Source organism: Aspergillus steynii (assembly GCF_002849105.1).
Source record: "Aspergillus steynii IBT 23096 chromosome Unknown P170scaffold_5, whole genome shotgun sequence".
NCBI lineage: Eukaryota > Fungi > Ascomycota > Eurotiomycetes > Eurotiales > Aspergillaceae > Aspergillus > Aspergillus steynii.
Window position 1 is genome coordinate 1,712,419 of NW_020194402.1, and position 23,316 is coordinate 1,735,734.

The 23,316-nt window shown below is 52.6% G+C and overlaps 7 protein-coding genes across 7 annotated transcripts; 6 read left to right on the forward strand and 1 right to left on the reverse strand.

Moving 5' to 3' along the window:
* Positions 1-49: 49 nt before the first annotated feature.
* Positions 50-2,805, forward strand: P170DRAFT_410563 (putative disulfide isomerase). The gene is made up of 4 exons (XM_024846851.1): positions 50-600; positions 661-742; positions 796-2,328; positions 2,383-2,805. The coding sequence occupies exons 1-4, from the start codon at positions 413-415 to the stop codon at positions 2,737-2,739; spliced, it is 2,160 nt and encodes a 719-aa protein (XP_024703333.1). The 5' UTR covers positions 50-412; the 3' UTR covers positions 2,740-2,805.
* Positions 2,806-3,317: 512 nt separating this feature from the next.
* On the forward strand, positions 3,318-4,480 carry P170DRAFT_203446 (cytochrome b-c1 complex subunit 10). The gene is made up of 5 exons (XM_024842774.1): positions 3,318-3,406; positions 3,586-3,656; positions 3,908-3,961; positions 4,067-4,214; positions 4,274-4,480. The coding sequence occupies exons 1-5, from the start codon at positions 3,404-3,406 to the stop codon at positions 4,280-4,282; spliced, it is 285 nt and encodes a 94-aa protein (XP_024703334.1). The 5' UTR covers positions 3,318-3,403; the 3' UTR covers positions 4,283-4,480.
* Positions 4,481-4,870: 390 nt separating this feature from the next.
* On the forward strand, positions 4,871-7,235 carry P170DRAFT_437741 (amino acid permease). Its single transcript, XM_024849435.1, has 3 exons — positions 4,871-5,515; positions 5,567-5,678; positions 5,736-7,235. The coding sequence occupies exons 1-3, from the start codon at positions 5,257-5,259 to the stop codon at positions 7,087-7,089; spliced, it is 1,725 nt and encodes a 574-aa protein (XP_024703335.1). The 5' UTR covers positions 4,871-5,256; the 3' UTR covers positions 7,090-7,235.
* A 9,420-nt stretch (positions 7,236-16,655) lies between these two features.
* P170DRAFT_361532 (uncharacterized protein) lies at positions 16,656-18,332 on the forward strand (the record flags this gene model as incomplete). The annotated part of the gene is made up of 2 exons (XM_024844472.1): positions 16,656-17,442; positions 17,554-18,332. The coding sequence occupies 2 exons, from the start codon at positions 16,656-16,658 to the stop codon at positions 18,330-18,332; spliced, it is 1,566 nt and encodes a 521-aa protein (XP_024703336.1).
* Positions 18,333-19,228: 896 nt separating this feature from the next.
* P170DRAFT_203646 (uncharacterized protein) lies at positions 19,229-19,863 on the forward strand. Its single transcript, XM_024842775.1, has one exon. The coding sequence runs from the start codon at positions 19,347-19,349 to the stop codon at positions 19,722-19,724; it is 378 nt and encodes a 125-aa protein (XP_024703337.1). The 5' UTR covers positions 19,229-19,346; the 3' UTR covers positions 19,725-19,863.
* Positions 19,864-20,614: 751 nt separating this feature from the next.
* On the forward strand, positions 20,615-21,196 carry P170DRAFT_427180 (uncharacterized protein; the record flags this gene model as incomplete). The annotated part of the gene is made up of 1 exon (XM_024847760.1): positions 20,615-21,196. One exon carries the CDS (start codon positions 20,615-20,617, stop codon positions 21,194-21,196), a length of 582 nt encoding a protein of 193 aa, XP_024703338.1.
* A 574-nt stretch (positions 21,197-21,770) lies between these two features.
* Positions 21,771-23,310, reverse strand: P170DRAFT_456703 (agmatine deiminase family protein; the record flags this gene model as incomplete). The annotated part of the gene is made up of 2 exons (XM_024851645.1): positions 21,771-23,189; positions 23,257-23,310. The coding sequence occupies 2 exons, from the start codon at positions 23,308-23,310 to the stop codon at positions 21,771-21,773; spliced, it is 1,473 nt and encodes a 490-aa protein (XP_024703339.1).
* Positions 23,311-23,316: the final 6 nt, after the last annotated feature.

Genomic DNA, 23,316 nt, shown 5'->3' on the forward strand with positions numbered 1-23,316 from the left:
AGCCACTTCGTCCGTCTCTCGCTCTTCCTCCCTCCGCGTGGAATCTCTTATCAGACCCCAGGGCGCCTTAGGGGCTTCGTTTTCTACCCTCCATCCTTTTCGCTTGTCTTGTCTGGCCCATCCGGCGGTCCTTCCGCGGTCTTCGACTCTTGAACGCCCCCATCGATCTACTACTGCAGATCTTCTCTTCGACGGCAGTGGCTGATCCGGCCTCCGTCTTCACAGTCGCGCCGCATTAAGACGCTCGTTATTTTTTCGGTTCCTGAATGTGCTGCCTACACTGATTTCCGCCATTCGTCCATCGCAAACTTCTCGACTCCTTTCCTCTGTCCGACTACCCGGTCTTTGTACCCTCGTTTCTTTCCCCTGACCAGTGTCGCATTCAGGTCAAAGACCTTGACCTACCGCCAGGATGAGGGTTTCGTTGCTGGCGTGGTCCCTCCTCTCGTTATTCTCCGTGACCTCTCTCGCCGCTCCCGCCGATCAAGATGTAAACGTCGATGCGGAGGTGAAGAGTACCACCTTCAATGGCGTCGAAGTGCCTCAAATGAAGGAGCTGTCGCCGGATACCTTTAAGGAGACAATCAAGGACGGTTACTGGTTTGAGCCCCCACTGTCACGACTCTACTGGCCCCTCTTCCTTGTTCTGACAGTTAATAGGTTCATCAAAGACTATTCTCCAATCTGCCCGCATTGCCGGCAAATCGCCCCGACATGGCAAACCCTCTACGAATTTTACCTTGTGAGTGCCCTGACCTCAATCCTCGACTTTTTTTCTAATCCATGGTTTCCTAGACTTCGGATCCACTGTCTTCTTCCTCGTCCAAATCTCCGGACACCCAATCGTTAAACTCGTTCCAACCTTTCTATAACTTCCACTTTGCGTCTCTGAACTGTATGGCGTACGGAGATCTGTGTAAGGAGTTGGGAGTCAAATTCTTCCCTACCTTCTCGCTTTATCACAACGGTGAACTCGTGGAACATTACGACGGCGAGAAGTCAATGAAGGGCCTTAGCGAATATATCGAAGGCAAACTGGAGGCGATCAAACCTGGATCCCGTCCCCCGAACGGCGTCAAGCTGCCTAAAGCGGGTGCGACGGAGGTGGAACCGAATGCTCAGCCAGAAGTCCCTGCCGCCAAGGACAAAGATCCCGAGGCTGGCGCGAAGGCTGGCGAAGAGCACAACGTGAAAGCTGCCGGCCTACCCGAGGAAGACTCGTCCGCCGAGAAGGATGCGACTCCTAAGCCCAAATCGGCTCCCCCGGCCGCCCCGGCAAACCCTCAGGGAATGTCCGTTCCTCTGACCGCCGAAAGCTTCCAGAAACTTGTGACGACCAGCCAGGACCCTTGGTTCATCAAGTTCTACGCTCCTTGGTGCCCTCATTGCCAGGCGCTGGCTCCCACCTGGAGACAAATGGCCAAAGAAATGCAGCACGTTCTCAACGTTGGAGAAGTTGACTGTGACGTGGAGAAGAGGCTGTGCAGCGATGCCCACGTCAGTGCTTTCCCGACAATGTATTTCTTCCGCGGCGGGCAGAGGGTTGAATACACCGGCCTCCGCGGTCTGGGCGATCTTGTCAGCTACGCTAAGAAGTCGGTCAGCGTGGGGCTGGGTGTGCAGGATGTCGATGCGGACGAGTTTAAGGAGCTGGAAGAGAAGGAAGAGGTTCTTTTCTTGTATTTCTACGACGACGCTACGACCTCGGAGGACTTTGAGGCTCTGGAGCGCCTGACGTTGAGCTTGGTTGGCCACGCGCGAATTGTCAAGACGAACAGTGGCGCTCTCGCGGAGAGGTTCAAGATCAACACCTGGCCCCGTCTTCTTGTGTCCCGTGATGGCCGCGCCAACTACTACACTCCGATTGCCCCCAAGGACATGCGTGACTTCCGACAGATCCTGGCCTGGATGCGGACCGTGTGGCTGCCCATCGTCCCCGAGCTTACGGCTTCCAATGCGCGAGAGATTATGGATGGCAAGTTTGTCGTCCTCGGTATCCTCAGCCGAGCGCGCTCCGATGAGTTCTTGCAGTCGAAGAGGGAGCTGAAAAACGCCGCTCTTGAGTGGATGGAAAAGCAAACGCAACTGTTCCAGTTGGAAAGACAAGAGCTGCGAGATGCCAAGCAACTCCGTATTGAAGAAGCCGACGACCGCAACGACCAGCGGGCCTTGCGGGCGGCCAAGAATATGCGTATTACAATCCGTGAGGATGACAAGAAGCAGGTTGGCTTTGCCTGGGTCGATGGTGATTTCTGGGAGCGTTGGTTGAGAAACACCTATGGCATTGACGTGGCCAACGGAGAGCGAGTCGTCATCAACGATCAAGATGTAAGTGCCGTCGTGCAACCTCGGATTCATATGCGTGAGACTAACCTTCGACAGAACCGACGCTATTGGGACTCGTCCTCGAGCGGAGCTTCCATCATGGCTTCGCGTACCTCGATCCTCGAAACCATTCCTCTCGTGGTCGCCAACCCGCCCAAGCTGTCCCCCAAGTCGACGGTTGGCACCTTCGAGTCCATCTTCTTCTTCACCCGGACCTTCATTGTCAGCCACCCCATTCTCTTTGTCATTCTTCTCATTGTCTCCGTTGTCGCGGCCGCCATCATTGCGCGCGGAAGAAATGCCCGACGTGGAGGTCGTGGCGGCATCCTCGGCGTGACGAATGGCAACGGTTTCTTCAACCTTGACGGAAAGGAAGGCATTTTGAACGGCGGCTCCACGGGTAAAGTGGATTGAACGGAGTTATATGATTTACTGTACAGTTAGGGTTTTCTTCTTTTTTTTGTTTTTTTTTTTTTTTTTTTTTTTTTCTTTAAATTTTTGTGACGCATACTTCCCCCCGACCACACGGTTTCTGGGATGACCAGGGCCCACTTGGCTTTTCGCTTACAAAGTTCGGAATGTCCTCGATTTTTGATGTGTTTCCCTATATTTATTTTATTTTTTCGTTATATCTTTTTTACTGCTTGCTCAATCGCATCGGTGTCCGAGTTGGGTGATGGGTGCACATGAAATACAATACCATGGATCATAAGTGGGGTTCGCTGTTGAATATTTAGTTATCTGTCTAGAGAAACTTCCCCTTGAGAGACTGGATCATAAAATTAGGGCATGTCCTGGTGCTAGGTATAGACCTCCAACTTATCCATGGATATAGTGCCTAGAAACCATGTAGATCAAAGTGGTTGAGGAGTACAAATTGGCGGCTTCTGATTCGGCGGCGCCGTCATGTCACGTGGTCAGCAATTGGCGGGCTCCGATTGGTCCAGCGGCGGCAGCGAACGTCGCGGAGTCTCCCGGTTTTCGTCGATGCCGTGAGATCCCCCGTTGTCCTTGCCGTCTCCTCCTCTCCCCGCCTGGTCGTTGTTGTTCCCTCGTGTCATTCTCGAGTCCTATAAAAATGGTGTGTATTGCTCCTTGTTGCTTCCTTGGTTTGGCGCCGTGACCCGTTCTCTCGACCTGTCAGAGCCAGATCCTCATCGCTGATGACGTGCGGTCATGTCAATGCGCTATTATACCCAACCAAAGATGCTCTGGACGAAATGCATGAATTGCTAATCACATTCTTTCTTTCTGCTCTAGGTTTTCTCCCAGACCCTTCGTCGCGCTGCGGCCCAGTCCGCCGGTGCCTACCGTTCTCCCTTCGCTCCTAAGTGAGGTTCCCCGAGATTTGATTTTATCCTCAGAAGATGCCCGGCACTACGTAACGAATGTGTCTTTTGTATCGGCGGGGTCGAATTGTCTGTCTATGCTCTGTTGCTGTCATTGGCGTGGAAGCATCAATGCCGGCACATGGTCAGGACAGGATTTCAACCTTTTACTCGACCGCAAGGCGGTGCGAGGGACAACAACAATTGAATCCCATTTGAGAATCCCTGCTGATCGTTGTATGCAATGATATTAGGTACAAGACCTCTCCTAACTTCCACGGCCTGAGCGTGGGCACTGCCACCACTTAGTGAGTTTCTTCCCTTTTGATCTCCAGGGACGACACTTTCCAGTTACCAGTATCGGTGAAAGTTCTCCTGGGTCAGACAAAGTGCTAATGCATCGGGGTTTACAGCGGCAAGATCGCCAGCACTTTCGGTGTCAGCGCTGGTGTCTTCGCTCTCTTCTTCTTCGGCGAGGTCCCTCGTGTGCGCAAGGATATCCTGCAGCAGTTCCCCTTCTTCGACCAGTACTTCGACCGCACGATTGCTCCTGAGGACAACGTATGTTTTCCGCCTGAGTTTGAATTGCGATGGCAGCGTTTATACTGACATTGAACCAGCCCTTCTAAACGAGATTTTTTGATCCTCCCAAGTACATTCCTTCTGCTCTTTCCTATACACAAGACATTATACAGGTATTCTGTTCTATCGGCTAGATTCTGAGGATTGCGAGACGGAGATGTACTGTGTAGAATAACGATGAGATTTTGATCGCACATAGACACGCCCTGCTTAAATCTAGTGCCCTATTATTCCTTGAATTCTTGCGAGACTGGCCAGACCAATGACCGGAACAGTCGTAATGCAAGTCCAGTAGGGATCATCGCCGACGAGGCGTCGATGCAGGATCCTGCCTTATCTCTCAGGCTTATCATCCAACCAACAACGCGGCGCCGATAAGGCGATTTGTCTCTCTTTCTGGCTTCCTCTCTCACGCCAGCCTTGACTCGAGCTTTCCCCGTTGACCCCTTGCGCATGGAGTTTCCCCCTGGAGTATAGACTGCCCGCCAAGCTTTATCTAGAGGCTTGCTCTAGACCATACTCATCGCCATGATGATGCGGAGTGTCCCCTGGTTAGTTCGCCTCTGATCCAATCCTGACTTCCCTACATTCCGGAGATCGCATCGCCAGCGTGATCATTGGATGCAGTGTGACCTGGCGCCAAGCAGACCAGCGCCTGAACCCCCCACCTTGATTGCTGTAAGGTAGGGCGGGGGGCTATTGTTATCCTTGTCTTTCTCTATCTATCTATCTGCCGCGGTAGCATCGGTCCAGGATATGAACCTGTTCCTACGGAGGGCGTGTCCCGTGCGGCTGAGACATGGCTTTCCTATATATTCGCCCTGTACAACCCACTGCTGCAAGGCTGACATCCTCAGTACAACTCGACAAACCTTAGCAGTGACCTAAAAGCGCCGCAAGCCGTTGGTGAATTCGGGCTTGTCGTGCTTGATCCCTCTTTCCTATTCTCCGGCTGGCCAAATATTAGGCTTTTTCGTGGGCCAGGACGAATGAAGGTGCCACCCCGCCTAACATATTCATTATGGAACGGAGACGGTCATCAGATGGCGCCCCCGCAAAAACATCGGCATATTCCAACATCGATCCTGTCCCGGTCACCTCGGTTCTGCCAAATGGCGACGTCCCGTACACCGACCACACTATGGATGCGGATGAGAGGGTGATCACGGCATTGGGGTACAAGCAGGAGTTCAAGCGCGAGTTCTCGTTATGGACAACGTTCTGCGTCAGTTTTGCGGTTCTGGGCCTGTTGCCCTCGTTCGCCAGTACTATATACTATGGTAACGAGCCCTACGTCCCATCAACGTGCGATACCGCTGACTTGGAGTAAGGAATGGGCTATGCCGGCACAGCGGGTATGGTCTGGGGCTGGATCATTGCCATGCTTTTCATCCAATGTGTTGCGATGTCTATGGCTGAGCTATGCTCTGCCATGCCCACCAGGTAGGCATCAGGAAGCCCGCAACTCTCTTTGGGCAGCCAGCCGACTGACTTCTTCAGCGGCGGGCTCTACTATGCAGCAGCAGTACTCGCGCCTCCAAAGTACGGCCCATTCGCGGCGTGGATCACAGGCTGGTCCAACTGGATAGGTCAGATTACCGCAGCCCCGTCCGTGGACTATTCCCTGGCTGCCATGATCCTAGCCGCCGGCTCCGTCGCAAATCCGGGCTACGTGCCCACGACCTGGCAGACCTTTCTCCTGACCACACTGATCATGATCATCCATGCCGTAGTCAGCAGCATGCCAACCAAATGGGTTGCCCAGTTCAACTCGTACGGGTCAACCTTCAACATGCTAGCTCTGATCGCCGTCATCATCGCCATTCCGGCGGGCACCAAAAACGTGCCCAAGTTTCAGCCGTCCAAGGAGGTCTGGGGGACCATTACCAATCTGACCGATTTCCCGGATGGAGTGGCCGTGCTCATGACTTTTGTCGGCGTCATCTGGACCATGTCGGGGTACGACTCTCCATTCCACCTGAGTGAAGAATGCTCCAACGCAAACATTGCTTCGCCGCGCGCGATTGTCATGACGTCCGGGGTTGGCGGTCTGATGGGCTGGTTCTTGCAGCTGGTTGTCGCTTACACTGTGCTGGACATCGAGGCAGTGATTGACTCTGACCTTGGCCAGCCCTGGGCATCCTATTTGCTGCAGGTGATGCCGCAGAATACAGCGATGGCTATCCTTGCCCTGACAATCATCTGTGGGTTTTCCATGGGCCAGGGCTGCATGGTTGCCGCATCCCGAGTGACTTACGCTTATGCCCGAGACGACTGCTTTCCCTGGTCCCGGTACTGGAAGAAGGTCGACCCTCGCACTCACACGCCCGTGAATGCCGTGGTCATGAACGCCGTCCTCGGGATTCTTATGTGTCTCCTGATCTTGGCGGGCGACGTGGCGATTGGGGCGCTGTTCTCCATCGGGGCCATTGCCCAGTTCGTTGCCTTCTCGATTCCCATTACGATCCGGGTTTTCTTCGTGGGAAACCGCTTTCGTCGCGGGCCATGGCATTTGGGACCCTTCGGGCGCGTCATCGGAGGATTCGGGGTGTCGTTTGTACTGCTGATGGTTCCGATTCTCTGTCTGCCCAGCGTGACCGGGGGCAATCTGACGCCGGAGCTGATGAATTGGACGTGCCTCGTGTATGGCGCACCGATGCTGGCAGTCAGTGTCTGGTGGGTGGTGGATGCGCACAAGTGGTTCACGGGGCCCAAGGTTAATGTGGAGCATGCCATTCACCCCGTGGAGGAGGATGGATCCGCCATCGTTAATGTGGGGGTCGAGGTTGAGGATCCTGACGGTGGAGATCAACCGAGTCCGACGCAAGGGTCGAGTAAGTCGCCTAAGAAGTAGGAGTGGGGATGGTCTGGTTGGGTTTCTTTGAAAGTGTGTTGTTCGCCGCTACAATGTCTCTACATTCACCTCCACATTCTTATACCTGACAGTTTGATGCCGAGTCTATCCAATTGTATTTGCCAGGGTGCATCCTACTTCTCAATCTCAGAGCTCCTCCACATCGTTTTGGGCAGGTCTTGTTGGATTCTCCAAATTCCGCCCTTCAATCCTCTCACCGCATTGGAGTTGCTGCGTAAATGGCGATATATATATCAATACCTAGTCATCTATCGCGAACGGCCAGCAACACCCTCTATCGCCAGGACCTTGGGTGTATCGGCGTGCGATGTCACTCGGTTCTCGGCAGGTCCGAGTCAGATCCATGATTTCAGGTCATGTGGACGCATGTTCGCGTGGACAATACAGTTCGTAGCTAGCGTTCGTCCGTAGTCGCAAGGGTGTAGCTTAAGCATCCTTGCCTGGTGCTAATCACACGTACCGATCATTCGAAGACATTTGCGTTATTCCGTCGGCTCGCATCAGATCGATCGAGGATATATAACAGCACGCCGCCTACGTAGAGGCGATTCAACAAAACGGGAATAAACCCTCTAGAAGGGAAACCAGGCCTACCTGCCAATTCAGTACGGCGATTAGTTTCTCAATCCAATTATCAAAATGACCTCTCCGTCTTGCCTTCGATTCTCAAACATCCATCCACCCACCCAGGCAACGACCTGACTCCTGCGAAACGGGTGGACAGCAGGGGAAGGAAAATCCAATTAAAGATGCAGGAGAAGATGCATAGCGCGCAGCTCGAGTCGGACCTATCAGAAGCTCCAGCTCACATGCAGGCCACCTTGCGGCGGTGTCTAGACCTGCGCGGGATGGAGGATATCTGCATGCACGGAGAGGCAGGCTGTGGGTTTTGCCTCCTGCGCATGTAGGCAGGTAGGTAGGTACTTTGGGTCGGTCTGCTCTTGGGGATCTGTATGTATGTATGTGCGTCGGTTCTCGTCGCATGGACGCAGCTAGAGCATCGAGTGATGTGCGTCTGAGGGCCCCTGCATATCATATTTTCCAGGCGATGGGTATAGAGAGATTCCTTGGGGATACTGCGTACCATGTCGACGGAGTAGGTGTGTAGAATATATATCCTGAGAGTCCAATCACACTGCGCTCTGTCCCACCGGCAGGGAATAACCCTGCAACTTCCCCTCCGCGGTGATCCACCCTCCCCACCTGCAGGAACCAGTCTCTGTCGCAATCCCTACGGGGGGATTATGAGGTTTTTATTCGGTAGAAGACAGCATCCAGAAGTGACCCAGGTAGGGGGACTGTCCTACGTCATGCTTCAGCATAGTTCCGGGGCGTTTACTTCGTATGTTCCAAAGTGTATATTTACATAGTATATTGACCTAGTATCTACCGTGTCGACATCCAAAATATCAAATTAATAGTAACTGATTAACCGTAATCTCTCTGTAGACGACGGCACTGACGTACATCCATGACAGCAATCCTGAATCCTCTCGTCTAGATTACTATTCTTATCGCAACGCGAACCGAAAATAATAATAAACAAAATAAATGAGAAAACACAGCCTACTAACGATCCTATCTTAAGCTTTTGTCTAGACCAGACCAGGGAGGAGGCTGTGGCATGGCGAACTTCGGCGATTGACAGGGGCAAGGAAAGTCTGTAAGGAACGGAGATTTGTTCCACCCATTTGTTTGGGGTTGATTCTGATTGACGGCGTAGATTTCGTCCCCCTTTTTCTCCAGGCGAACACTTCCCAGAATAAGCCTCGAAATACGAACACGCAATCGATCCGCGCGGAGACGGTTATATAATCGGGATGCTATCGTCTCCGAGGATTGCTAATGCTAGTACTACTACCGAGTAGGGAGGAATTGAGTTACTCCCTAGGTAAAAGGATTGGGGCTGTAAATCATCGTTGATCTCGCTCCCTGCCTGATCCCATGTGATCTCCTGGCGAGGGGGAAATGATGGCAACTGCCCAATGTTAGGCACGTTCGAGGGGCTGCCAGTGAGTTGCAGAAGCAGAGAGTGAGGGGGAAGTGGAGCGACGCTACGGAGGATGTGGGCTACAGCATCATCTTAACGGAGTACTCCAAGGTAGTATATACGTAGTATACTGCGTACTATACTGCGTGTGAATATTAAATTATGAAAAGGAGACACCAGTCGTACAGCGTATGCGTATATTATGAAATGATTACGAGTGAGCCAACCACCTGAGAACTCCGTAAGCGTGTTTCTATTTGGAGGCTGGGAGGCCAGATCAATACGCTGCTGCCTTACTCCGCCGGGGTTGATATCAGCCCTGCTTGTGAGTACCCAAAAGTCTTGTCAGGAACATCGCAGAGGACGAAGGAGGAAGGAGGAAGGGGGCGTTTCGCCAGAGTCCGCGCTAGTCCTTTTCGGGCGCCCGTGAGTATGGCGGTCCTGTACCTCGACCAAACGAGGTCGTGGACTGGATAGATGGGCAGACGGGCAGACGGAATTGATTGCGACGATGTTATTATTAGACTATTCCGTAGAATCAACTACCATTGAATATCACTACAGACAGAAACAACTGTCAAACAACCCGGGGCTTCTCCATCGGGGAGAAACCGCTCCAAACCGTGGGAATCCCCCCCCTGCCGCCTCAATCACGCCTCAAATCAGCCACCACATTCCATGCGACGATGTGGCCTCGCACGCAAATAAGATTCCCTCCCGAGTAGAATTTCCTGACGCGCGGCCTGAGACGAAACCTTGTGGCTGCCGCTTATCCCCAGGAGGGTTCGCAGAGGAAGGAACAGACAGCCTGTTCGTCCGGGCGGAAAAGAGGGGGTCGGCAACTTCGGGCATCTGGTCGGATTCGGCACGACCAGAATCGCCGGGAAACGAGTACCTACGCAGTACTGTGTGACCTGCTCCCAGGGAGTAGTAGCGTTTGCAGGGTCCCGGTGCAGGGTGCATGATGCGGCCAGCCAGTCAATAGCAGCAAGTAGCGAGCCTGACTCGGGGCTCAAAGACATTCGCTAGGGCAAATCCTGCTCTCTTCCTTTCCTCCGCTTACCAGGAAGCCCTAACTCCGAGGGGACGCCCGTACGGAGTCTGTATGCGTCTCCGTATGCGTACTGCGTATTTACTTCGTAGGATAGGTAGGTAGGTGCTAACTAGCAAGGCCTAGCGTGACAAATTTGCGCCGACTCAGAAACCAACCAACGAACTCAATTGACCCCATTCCCAGATAAACTGATTATATCATCTCATGCAAGTCCAGATCCATCGGTCACGGCCACCTCAGACCACCCCCTAACGAAGTCAAGATCCCTTGGCATGAAGTGGGTGGCGTTCGGTACTGCCGCACCGCCGCCCTGATTGGCCCCGTCCGCCAACCCGGTGGGGGCGCCGCCAGACTTGGCTTCGGCTTTACTCCGGCCACCTCCGGAAAAACCTCCCTCCCAGGGTAAAAGTGCCGAGGATTCCTGGTTGAGGTTGAGGTAACTTACTGCGTACTACGCGCATACGTTGGTTTGGCTCGCCCATGAGTCGCGCCCGGATTCGGGCGGCAAGAAAATGCAGTGGGAAGTACGCAGTAAGAAGAAAAGGGAAAAAAAAAAAGGAAAAACAAAATAGGCGATCTGCACGCAGGTCTTGCAGTAGCGTCCTCTCTTAGGGTTGGAGGTCTTTGAGACGCTGGTTAGCATGGGCATTAGTCTAGTTGACTATCTGATTTTATGTCGTAAAAGAAGTGACGGAGGGGAAGACGGCGGTGGCCATACTCCGTATTCATTATTCCATATTGATGTTGGAGGTCGTTGGTAATTGGTATTCAGTTGGACTGGACTACGGAGTGGCCATTACGATGCAGAATTTTTATTTTCATTTTTATTATTATTATCGCTACGATTTTTCAGTTATTTCGAGGCATGACTGGTGACGCCGTGACAATTTGGCTGCAGTCCAGGACTGCCTGGTATTGATCCTTGCCACGTAGCCTTACGCTTTGATTGGCCTGACCGCCGAATTGCATACAGGGTTTAACCCTTTTTCATCTGCACGCGCAGATTATCCCATGTCCCTTGGCTACCGTATCCCTCATCCATGGATCTCGATGTAGCCTCAGCGCCCTACTTCTTCACTCCTCCCCTCAGCGCGGTTAACTGTACACGATGATCACCGCCGTGTTGTTTGCCTGCCAGCTTACCGCGCCGACCAGTATCCGCATCCGGAACAACTGGGAGGTATTCCGGCCACCGTCTGGTATCAAATGTACTCTGCTGCGTAGGTAGACGGCCTCGGAAAAGCTGCCCCAGAATCTCCCGCAAGTAAGACATTGTCAATAAAAAAAACATCATCATAACACAGCGTAGGCCTCCGATCGTGAGCATTCTCCGTCATCTGCTAGCAACTTAACACCTCAGCAAGCGAATGCCAAGCTTTATGATATTGGACCCCTTGACGATCAAACTCGGACATTTCTCGTATCCATTCCTGAGTCCTCGGTCCCTTCGACGGAGTAGGTCACCGCAGCATGGAATATTATTTACCTGTAAATTGTAATATCGTAATAGTCACTAGTGAGAAAGGCTACTCTGGCAGCACTAACCGCAGTAGTCTTGTCACCTGCCCATTGCCTTCTCCGCGTCCTCCGTACGGAGTAGTATGTGCCTGGGTCTACTCGGTCGGGAGTACGACATAGAATGGCATCTGTCTACTATGCTGTCCAGCAACTACTGCGTAGTGAGTCGCGCTCTAGACCAGAAACAACTAGACAGGACGGAGCGAATATCAGACAGCGGTCGGTATCCTCTCCTCTGCACGCTGCATTGTACGATCACTCCACACCGCCAGGATAGGACGGCCTCCGTGGAAGTTTCCATGAGCGGGCCATCGGCTCCTCGGGTGGAGCCCATTGCCGTGATCGGACCGCCACATTGGGCGAGGTGCAGGGTTAAGGGTGGGTTGTTCCTTGGAAGTTCACGCAAAGTGGCAACTCGGGCGAGCCCAGCGGCAATACTGAATACACCGTCTGTACGTACGGCCTCCAGGCGTTAGTAGTAGTAGGTAGGAGTAGGTGGGTTTCTGAATTCTGACTTCTACTCCCTAAAGTCTGATGACGGCACGCCCCAATGGAAAAAATAAAATAACATGAGCATACGAGGAAAGTTAATCTATTACTCAATCAGAAAACTCAGATACTCCGTCGTACCACAGCATGCGAAAAAGCGTATCATTTATGATTTCCCCAATTTAACGGCCTTACTTTGGGTTTAGTCTATTAACCGAGTCAAATGAAACGGACAGAGTACAACTTCTCGGCCGCTACGCAGGCAGGTCTCAGCTTGCTCCTCTGTACTTGCTACCTTGTTTGCGGGCAGATTTACCAGAGACTACGGAATATGACCGCATCGGCCTTCCGAGCACCCGAAGTTCTCCGCGACCGAGTAAAAATATGTTTTTCTCCCTGGTAAATCCTTCCGCGCCCATCGAGCGTCATTACGGAATGCTTTATCCGGAAATACCGGTGGCCGGTACCAAGTAGCAGGGCGAAATGAAACCCCAAAGAATTAATCTCCAGTGTCTCGGAGGCCTGCGACATGACGCTTCCATTTCCGCCGCTGGCACCGAAGAGCAAAGTCAGATCAGATAGAGGTGTAATCGGAAATAAATCAACCTGCAATCCATCGATCCCACTCCTGCTCCTCACCTAACTGGTTGAAGGTCCACAATCGAAGCGGGAGAAGCTCCCAGCGAAAATCTCCTGGTGGAGAATATCTAGACGCCAACTAGTTTTCTTTAAATTCTTTTTTCTGAAGCCAAAAAAAAAAAAAAAACAAAGGGAGGGACCCATCCGGCCCTGAGGTACTTGCAGCGGATGGTGCAGAATGAGTTGAACACTCGTCAGAAAGAAACAATATACAAACTGCTTGTATGCTCGACACTGGTAAACCCCGGCGTTGATAAAAATAAATTAGTTGATGTGATTTATCACACCTTGGTTTCTATTTCTTTTTATTTGGAGGTGGCAAGGATTCGATACCACCTATTGGAACCACGGAAAGCGACTTGGAGCGGTTTTTTTTCTTCTTTGGCTTCAGAAATAGTAATTAAAAAAAAAAAAAAAAATCAAAGCTAGCGCCTGCCTATGAGATGAAACGAGGTGCGTGGCGATGCCAAAAATTGCCAATTGGACCGATTGCTGCCACGCGCGGGGAAGCAAAAGTACGGATTAAGGTCTAGACGGTCTCTGGATGCAGAAGCACTGTGCTTGAGTCTTGAGTGGTTTGATCTTGACTCATCCGCCGGCGTATTTCCTGCTGGGTGGAAGGGCCCAAACTCCTAGGGGGCTGTCTGGAGCAACGTCATTTCCTGGACGGTGTGGATGGAATATCCCCTCTCTCGTGACGGACCTCGATGCAGAGAGATATATAGTCGTGATCACGGACCTCCCCGAAGCCAGTCTGTTGAGGGGACCGTACGCATCAGAATCCCGGATGGATGTACAGGGTACATGTATAAGCATCGCGATGACGTCAAAGCGATCCCAGCGAGGGCTTTTGCTCGACAGGTTGAGCATAAAACAGCATCACGATGCATATCAACCGTTGAGGGCGAGGTAACACCGCAGGTATATCATATGCAGCCCTCGCCCACTAAGCTGGATGAAGTGGTGGGAAGGTGACGAGTAGTGGGATGATAGGCGCCGATGGACGTCCGCATGTGAGCGAGGGTTGCCTACAAATAGGACGTACGAAGGGCGCGAAGGAATGACAGCGGCAGAGGACTGAAGCCCCATCCTCTCCAGATCCATCTCCCCAATCTACATACCTTAACTGTATCTAGATGGGTATTTCCACCTCGGGCGGAGCAAGTGGGCAAGTTACCATTGTTCGAATCTTCAAGGAACAAGGCTGTCACTCTCCACTCACACAAAGATAACCTTGATAAGGTTCTGTCCCTGCTCATGTGGGATTGTGGATGTGCCATGAGGACTGAGCGCCCAGGGAGCCAATATTGGGCCGGCGGGACTGTCAAATTGCGGAGAATGGGATGCAGGAGTCAATCCATCATGAAGAATTCAGGAGAACGGCACGAATTCCGTGGGCATTTCTTCCAGACATGCCGGTAACCCCTGAGCGTCGCCCCTGACGCACCCAACCGGCCAACTCAGTTGGGATGTTTCAGTTGGAAACCGAAATGAAAAAGAATGGCCGGATGAAAAGAGGAAGGACAATGCGATCGGAAGCAAGAGTCGGGAAGTACAGCCCGTAAGTACCGTACGGCGTACACACCGTAGGCAACCCGGTTCCCACGAACCTCCCTCCTCTCGGGGCACAGAGTAGGGCCACCCGCCCCTCCATCAGCTTATCACATCACCCCTCTTTCGTTTCTTTGATATTCCCCTCATCGTCGGGTGTCCCAGGAGCTCGAACCGCGTCCCTGAACTCTGTTAATCCTGGTATTCGAGGCATAAGTGCGTTTCGTCACCGGTCGTATAATATACTCCGTCCATTATAAATCCTTTTCGATTCGAAAGAGTCGACTGGGCTAGAACGGCGCACCTATCCGCTTGCGTTGTTCCTGTAAGCCGGTAACGAAAAGTCCATGCCAAGTCCCATTTACGTAGCTGTATGCGGCCAGAGTACCACCGAGGTACCCCCCTCTCCTTCCGATGGCTGTCTTCGGCACACGTCCGATTCTTTCATTGCCAACCACCTCGTCATTCCCCGACATGTAAGAGAAAAAAACAAAAAAAAATGGCAAGCACAGCCAACCGCATATCCCGGAACGGCGATTTCAACTTTCCCCCTGCTTGCCGCTGCTGCCAACCAAATTCAATCGTACTTTTCATTCCCTCCCCTGCTTTCCCGGTCGACATTCGGAATTAGCTCTCGTCGTTTAAGCCGATGCCGCCGTTTTCCTTCGATCATTGGGTCATCAATCGCGATTCTCCAACTGTCCCGGAAGAATGAGCCAGAGGATGAGGTGCAAGGCCAACCGTAGAACCCTCAACCTCTGCTGCTAACGGTAAAGTTACTTTGCAGCTGTTGTTTTACCCCAAAGAATAAAATACGCAAGTAAAAAAAAAAAAATCGACTGCTCGGCTCTGGTCTTATTCTCGGAAACCGGGTGAGGCACGAATCAGGTTAACGGCACGGCAGCCGTCCCAAACGTTGGGTGCTGCTGACTGGATAACCGTAATAAATTATTTCATTATTTTATTTTATTCCATTTTTTTTTGCGTCGTCTTTTGCCTCCTCGAGTTACGATCGTCACCGCCCGTCCCTCTCACAAGTCTCAACCTTTTTCAATTAATTGTCCTTTTTTTATTTTTATTTTTTTAAATTCGGTATTTTCTCTTCTCCTATCTTGCCCAGAAATTATCAACATTATTACTTTGCCATTTATTTATTTTTTTTTTTTTTAAAAAAAAAGAGAGAGCGAGAGAAAGAGAAAGAAAAGGAAGAGCCAGAGCGTGCGAGAATTTCGTCCCCAAAATTTGACATTTTCCTCTATTGACCCTCTTAACTTTGCGCCGCCGTTCGTCGCCCCCCTCCTTCTCCCTCCATTCTCCGTGACTAGACGGCTACCCTGGGTACTGTCTTTTTGGTAATTATTATTATTATCATTATTATTTTTTATTTTTTGATTTTAGTTTCCAGCTTTTTTTTTTTTTTTTTTTTCCCTCTAAACATTTTATTTCACTCTTTTTCTTTTTTTGATTCCCTTTTCCCTTTTCCCTTTTCTTCACCTTTTCTCTCTCTTCTGCTTCTCTGGCCACCGGTCCTTCTACGTGTTGTCCCTGGCAGAGCTCGTATTTATTTTATTTCATTTCATCCATTTGAAAAAAATCCCTGGTCAATCCCGCGCATTGTTGACGCGAAGCAAAATTTGGCTAGCAATTTTTTTCCCTTCTAGCAGTTGTTGCTAGACCCACCTACACGCCGCCTCCCTGGTGGATCAGAACCATTGACTGTTTTGACAACGTGCGGATAAAAAGAAGTTCCCACACAACTCGATTTTCCTGGTGGGTGACCGTGGGGAATTCACGATTAAGCATCTCGACTTCATCCTCATCTCTTTTCTGCAGTGGAGTCGCATTTGTTCCTGAGCGCCCTTTTGTCGTCGACTGCAAGGATTCTTCACTGTCGGCTGGCTGAGGAATTGATCGCCCGTTGGAATTTGCTATCCTAACCACGTCCTTTCCGCTCCGTCCTATCTCCGCGTCAGGTTGAGTCGATTGATCCTGTCGAGGGACCAGAAAAGACAGAAAGAAGAAAGAAGACACGTCTTCGAGGAAGAAAAGATCAGAGAAGAAAGATTGAAGACCAGGACTTCGAAAGCAAACCAAGGAAGTGATCAGGAATTCGATCGCAGATTTTTTTTTTCGGCATTGGCACGCTTGTTACACATCTCGCGCAGCCTCTGGTCAGAAGACAACCTCCCAGTGAAAAAAAGGATTTCTCGCTTGGAAATCAATGATCGGGATACCGTGAATCTTGCTTGCAGTTCAGCCCTATCTCTCTTTCTCTCGCGTCTATCACCCCCTCTCCGCTTCACGATGGATCCTAGATCTCATCCATCACGGCCCCCATCCACCAGTCTCCCCCAGGGTTCCACGCCTCTCTCCTCGACACCTATCTCGAGTATGCCAATGCCGCCTCAGTACAGCATGCAGCCTCAGTACCCGGTGTCCCAGCCGCATACCCTCCCCCCGCTGCAGCCTCATCACAGCCAGTCTCCTGCCCCTCATTCCTACATGGGCCAGCCGCCGTACAGGCCGGATCTGTCGAGGTATCCCACCACCACTCACGATGTTTACGCGTCTTCCACCGCTCCCATAATGCCTCATACCAGCGTGGGCAGCTTGCCTCCATCGTCGTTCCTCTCCCACCCCAACCCGCAGGCGCAGCCTCAGCCGTCGCAAGCCTACCCTCCGCCTCACAGCGTGTTGCCTCCCGCGTCCAGCGCCCAGACTTACCCGCAGCCGATTGCTCCGGCGCCCCCGCGGGACCGCCGTCCTGACTACTCCGGACTCCCTTCGGGCGCGTTCAGCTACAACGATGGCAAGGGATCTCCTTGGATGAACCCTGACCCGGTCGCGGGCGCAAACGGTGGCAGCCCGTATGGTGCAAAGGAGCCTCCTCGCACCCAGGTGGTGGGATCCCAGGGCCGTCGCGGTATCCTCCCGAGTGTTCCGGGACGCGCCGCCCCCGTCGCGAATGGTGTCAACGGCAGCGCCAAGAACACCACGATTCCGGCCAAGGATGCTGACGGCAAATTCCCTTGCCCGCATTGCAACAAAACGTATCTTCACGCCAAACATCTGAAGCGTCATTTGCTCAGACGTAAGTTTTTCCACGCGTTTTCTTGTTCGATCCGATGACGCGCGCTCCGTGGCTTCGAGAGGATCGATCTTGTTTTGACCGTCTCTAACATATGCTTCTTTTTGTCCACAGACACCGGTGATCGCCCGTACATGTGTGTTCTTTGCAAAGACACTTTCTCTCGAAGTGATATCTTGAAGCGCCATTTCCAGAAGTGCTCGTTACGCCGAGGCAACCCCACCGGTGCGACTCACTTGTCTCATCCCCAGGCGCATTTGAAAAGATCCCAAGCTGCGGCCGCCAAGCCGGTTCAGGATGAAGTCACCAGTGCCGTTCCCCCTCCCAATGGGATGCCCGGGGCGACTTTCGGCGACGGAGCCGTGAACGGCAACGGTCTGGCTCACGGCCGACCTGGGTATGCGGACCAGCAGCCTCTGGGCTTTTCGATGTCGTCTGTCAACGGGATGAGCCGTGGGCAGCCCGAGGACGCTTTTCCCCCGGGCCAGCCTCCTCAGCGGGGCCCCTGGCTGGCAGCTCCTAAGCAGAACCCCTACCTCGTTCAGCCTGGCACCGATGCGTCCGGCCAGCACCTGAACGTTGACCGTCCTTCACTTGAGCAGGTAAAACCCCCGGTCGTTCAAGATCCCAAACGCCCAGTTATGTCTGGGCCCACTCCCCATCACACTGGCGAAATTGACTGGACTTCGATGTTTCAGCCCGGAGCTTCCGATGGTTACATAAACCCCGTTTTCCCTCAGTCCATGGCATCTGGCCAGGAGCCGATCCACGCTCACGTCGACGCCGAGCGGAAGTACTACCCCACCACCACCGCTGGTCCCCAGGAGGGCGGAATGAATGGTCTTTATCTGGCATCGACCACTTTGGGCGGCGACGGTAAGTTGATCTCGTGAGCGAAGTTGAGAACTTTGCATCTTCCCTTCTTGCCATGTGCTTTCAAAACTACGCGGTGACTCACGAACGAACCCCAGGTACCGTCCAGCCCGCGCGTCAATAGAGGCGAGATGGAGTGGATGTGTGATAGCCGATTGAGTCGAAGCTCAACATCACGACGTGCACGTTAAAAACGAACTAGAGCTCTTTTTTTTATTTTGCTCTCTCTCTTCAACCCTTGAAAATGAAAGCAGCTCAATCTTCTTTTTTGTTTACAGGTTGTGTGTGGAACCGGCGTTCTTTGCGAACGAACAGCGATCATCTTCGTCTTCCTCAGGATCTAGGAAGCTCCGAAAGATTCGCCAGCGGATCCCGCAAGAAAGTACCAAAAGTGGGAGAAAGTTTCTATCAATTTGCATAGACCAGGTGCAGTGAGCTTTCGGCGTTACTCTTTGACCATCACGACATCCCATCATCGATTACGAAAGAAAAAAAAGAGGGAGCGGACTCTTTCCGCCTCCCTCCATCGCGGGTTATTTCTTCGGCTTGTTCATTTGATATTTTGTTATTTTTTTCTCGAAAACCGTGCCAGCATCATTTCTCTTGATTTACTACGGCGAGTTTCAACTTTGCGGCGGTCCAGGATTTGTTTTGATTTGCTTCCATCCATTATGAGTGGGTTGATGGTTTGGTGTGTGTGGTTTCTCCGGCGTCCAATCATAGACTTGGGCATGATGCGTTCTTCGATTTTTTCCTCGTTTCTGCTGCTTTGGCAGTGTCAAAAGATTTTACGGGAGGGCTTCTGTCAACACTTCGTCCCCGTCATTATTGTTTTTCCTTGTGTCGAATCCCGAGTCGCATGAAGGTCGACTGTGCTTGGGTTTGTTTGCATAAACGTCACGGCCGCGTCGATCTGCATGTTCGTTTCTCCGTCCACCCGTGTAAGTAGCTTATGCATCTTCCCTTCGGACATATGAGTGTTGTTCATTTTCATTTCATTTTCTTTTTTTTCTTTCTGGGGAAGGCGGGGGATCATGGGGAGATGTTGTATGCTTGTTTTCCTTTCTTGTTTTCCTTTCTTCATTTCCTTTCTGTGGTTTCTCTTTCTGTCTGGTTTTTTCCATTTTCATTTCTCTTTCCTCTTTCTCATCTCCTCGTTCACTTCCCGTTGCGCGTTGATTGCGAAACACCGGCAACGTGTTGTTTTATTCCAAACGCTTTTTCGTGGCTGGGTTGCTCTGGGACGACGTGACTCCCCCCTCCAGCGAGGGCTCCATTGCGTGTCCGTCGACCTTGATGCATTGCCCCTGGTCAGCCCAAATGATGTTCCATACGTCGGTTGTCTGATTGTGTCTCTATCTGTGTTTGCATTTACATTCTGTCTTTCTCCGGGGGGACCGATCCGGGCCTGAGATGTTTTCTATATTCGCTGCATTTCTGTACTGGCACTCGGCCTGGGATGACGGTTCCACGGGGGAGGACAAGGGATCAAAAGCTAGAATATAGACTTATGTGATTAGATCCAAGAGCCATAATAGAAGTATGCCAGAGTAACTACACTGAGAGTAAGAATGACGGGGGCATGTGATCTCGGGGGAGACCGGAAAACGCCGGAGCAACGGAGGAGCGTCTTTTCTTGTTTCTTTCTCTTCCCGACTTCTTGTGACTTTTGCGCCGTCTGGCCGTCTGGACAACCCCGCGTTCCCCCGGACTGATCGATGGACTGATGCATACTCTCTCCTCTTCTCGCTCTGTCTCTCTTGGTGCGGGGCATCCAAGACCTTCAGAAGTTCCACTTCTGATCTCTCCACAGCCAAAGACGTCACTCCCGACTTTGCTTTGGCGCCGCCCGATATCCGCCTGCGATGATTGGTGGTCTCGCGTCAGCGGCAACGGGACGCCTCGGAGAATATCGATTTCCCTGCCTGCGACTCCTACCTCGACCTCCTCTTCTTTAAAACCTTGTCGTCTCTCGTGCCTTCTTCAAGGTCCCTGCCTCAAAGTCGTGCTCATCGCCCCTTCGCTGGATGCCGGTCTGCGTCTAGACATACCAACGACTACAGGCTCATTGTCTGGAACCCTCCTTACCAAACTCGCCGCCAGTGACGCAAATAGGAGCCATCTCCCCTCCTCCGTATCCTTCTCACTAACACTCCCTCTCTTCTCCACTCTCCACTCTGCTCAATAATCAAACCACCGACACTGTACAAGTTCAACCCGACGGGGTGTTGCGTGTGTGTATATGTCCACCAGACGGCCGGATTCTGATACCCAAGACCACCACCACCCGCCCCGATCCACCATGTCCACCAACAGGCCTTTCCTGGCCAACTTCCTCGCGGCTTTCCGCGCCCAGTCCACCTACAAGGCATCCACAGCGGGCACGCAGTCCGCAACGGGGCCTTCTGCGCAACTGGCCCAGAACGCCCGAGCGATAGCCACCAAGGCCGCCAGCTCCGGCGCTTCGTCCCCGGAGCCCGCCTCCACGACAACTCATCACTACCATCACCATCACCATCACCACCCATCCGCCTCGACCTCCTCCTCGTCCGCTCACTCTCGACCAAACTCCCACCCCCGCCAACCGCTCAATCAGACCTCCGCCGCCGACTCCCCCGCCACTCCGTCCTCCCCACCCACAACCCCGGCCTCTTCCTCCACCCCCATCCCTATCGCCAGCGGCCACAACCGCCAACGCCGCGGCAGCGATAGCTCCAACGGCTCCGGCGGGTTCCGGGATGCCTTGGGGCCGGAGAAGTGGTATATCGGAGGGAGGACGCCCGGCGGGGACGAGCGGTTCTATCGATTAGGCATGGTGACCAAAGGGGGTGGTCGGTTGGGTGGCAGCACGCGAGTCGGGAGTATTGACCAGCTGAGTTTGTGAAAATCATCTCTTACCTACAGTCTCCTGCGGATTTCGGGTTTGAGTTTTGTCCATTTTGAGGATCCTTGAAACTTACGAACTACCGCGAGATAACTTTTCTCTTTTTGGCCTTTTTTCTTTTTTGTTAACCACCCGTGAAATTCCCTGAGGGATACCTATGATACTGGGCGTTTGGAACTTGAGTTCAAGCATGGATGGCGTTGCTGGTTGGCTGTTTGGTTTATGGCATGAAATTTGAAGACTCCAGTCAAATTCTAGAAAAAGACGATGTTTTTTCGCTTTCTTTTTGCTCATTTGCTTTGACTGAAATGTTCTTCCCTTCTCTGACCTTCTCTTCTCTACTCGGATCTTGTACATCACATGGGTGGGTTGGATGTATGCTGCGTGGCGAGGACGAGGTCCAGAACCAAAAGCTAAAGACACGGAGAAAAAGCGGAGGTAGACGAAATCAAGGAGTGTGAATCGGTCTGTTTGATTGAATACAAAGTCTCTTCTTTTCTTCGATCCATACTGTATCGTTTGAGTGGGGATTTAAATCTACTATACAATCCTTCCATACTCTAAGTGCCGAGGCCTACAATCCCTCGAGAACAGGAACCTGCTGCGTCACGCAATGCAACACGCCCCCCATACGAGGCAGACAGTTCACACGCACCGTCCGCACCTCCCTCTCCGGCAGCAACCGCCGCATCGTCAGCACAGCGCGCTCGTCTGCCCCCGGGTCCCCAAACACCGGCACCACGACGGCCCCATTGACGAAGTAGAAATTGACATACGACGCCGCGGGGTGTCCCTCGTCCACGTCCCTCTTCACATACTGCGGATCCGGCTCCTCGATCTCATGCACTTCGAAGCGTCGGCCGTGCGCGTCCGTCTCGCGGGCTAGTATCGACTGGATTTCTTCGTAGACAGCCATCCATTCGGACCGGGTTCGCGCAGTAGCAGCATCAGTAGCAGCAGCAGGAGGAGAAGAAGTTGAGGTGGTAAGGTGATGAGAATACCCATACGGTCTCGAAACCACCACGACACCGGGTCTCACGACGCGGACCAACGCGTCGACATGCGCATCCGTGACATCGAGTCCCTTTCGCCCCGGGAACCAGATGAATTTGCGAATACCTAGTAACCGGCTCAGTTCTCGCTCTGCGGCCTCCTTCGTGACGCCTGGGTTCCGCTCCGCGCAGAGGATACTGCTCTCCGTGGCGAGGAAGGTTCCCTGCCCGTCGACTTCGATGCCGCCGCCCTCGAGCCGGATGCGGGAGGGGATGCGGGAGATAGGGCCGGTAGAGGAGGCGGGGAAAGAGGCGATCACGCGGGCGGCGAAACCTGTGTTTTCGGCTAGAGTGGTGGGCGAGGGGATGGGCCAGGCGTTGGGGTCGGCGTCGGCATCGTCCTTGGTCGGGTTAGGGTTGGGGTCTGGGACGTTGTCGGTGTGTTTGTTGCCCCATTCGCAGAAGGAGAAGTCGATTGCGAACCGGCGGTGGGAGGAGGTGGTGGATGGGGATGTAGATGCTGCCGGACGAACAAAGACCGGCCCTGTATCCCGGACCCAGCAGTGGTTTGTCGGGCAAGGAAGGATGTGGATTTGAGATGCGAGATCGTAGGTGGTGGTAGTGGCGTTAGCGTTCTGGTACTGGCTGTCCTGGCGAAGGCTTGGGTTCTTGATCTTGCTTGCAGGGTGGTGATGGATTCGCTGTTTGACCAGTTCTCGCGCGGAGACGATATCCTCCGGGCGAGTATACAGCCGCACCGGCTCGAACCCTGCAATGGTCGCTGCTAGATCGACGATCTCGCGACAGGTTCCTGCATGCAGGGCTTTGGAGACCGACTGTCGCGAGGGAAAGCCGAGGATGGTGGCGGCGTGGGGGGTGGATTCATGGGGGAGGTAGTATTTAGGTTCTTGTTGTTGTTGTTGTTGTTGTTGTTGTTGTTGTTGTCGTTGTTGATGGTGATGGAGACATGAGGCGTGGAAGGGGTATTTTGATTTAGAAAGCTGGATTGTGGTTAGTTGGAATGCTAGATCAGGGGTTGTGTAGACTCGAAGAGAAAACGAAGCTTACCGTTGCTTTGGAGAGTCTCCCTACCCTAGAGGGATTGAGGAATCGGATGCCCATGTTGAT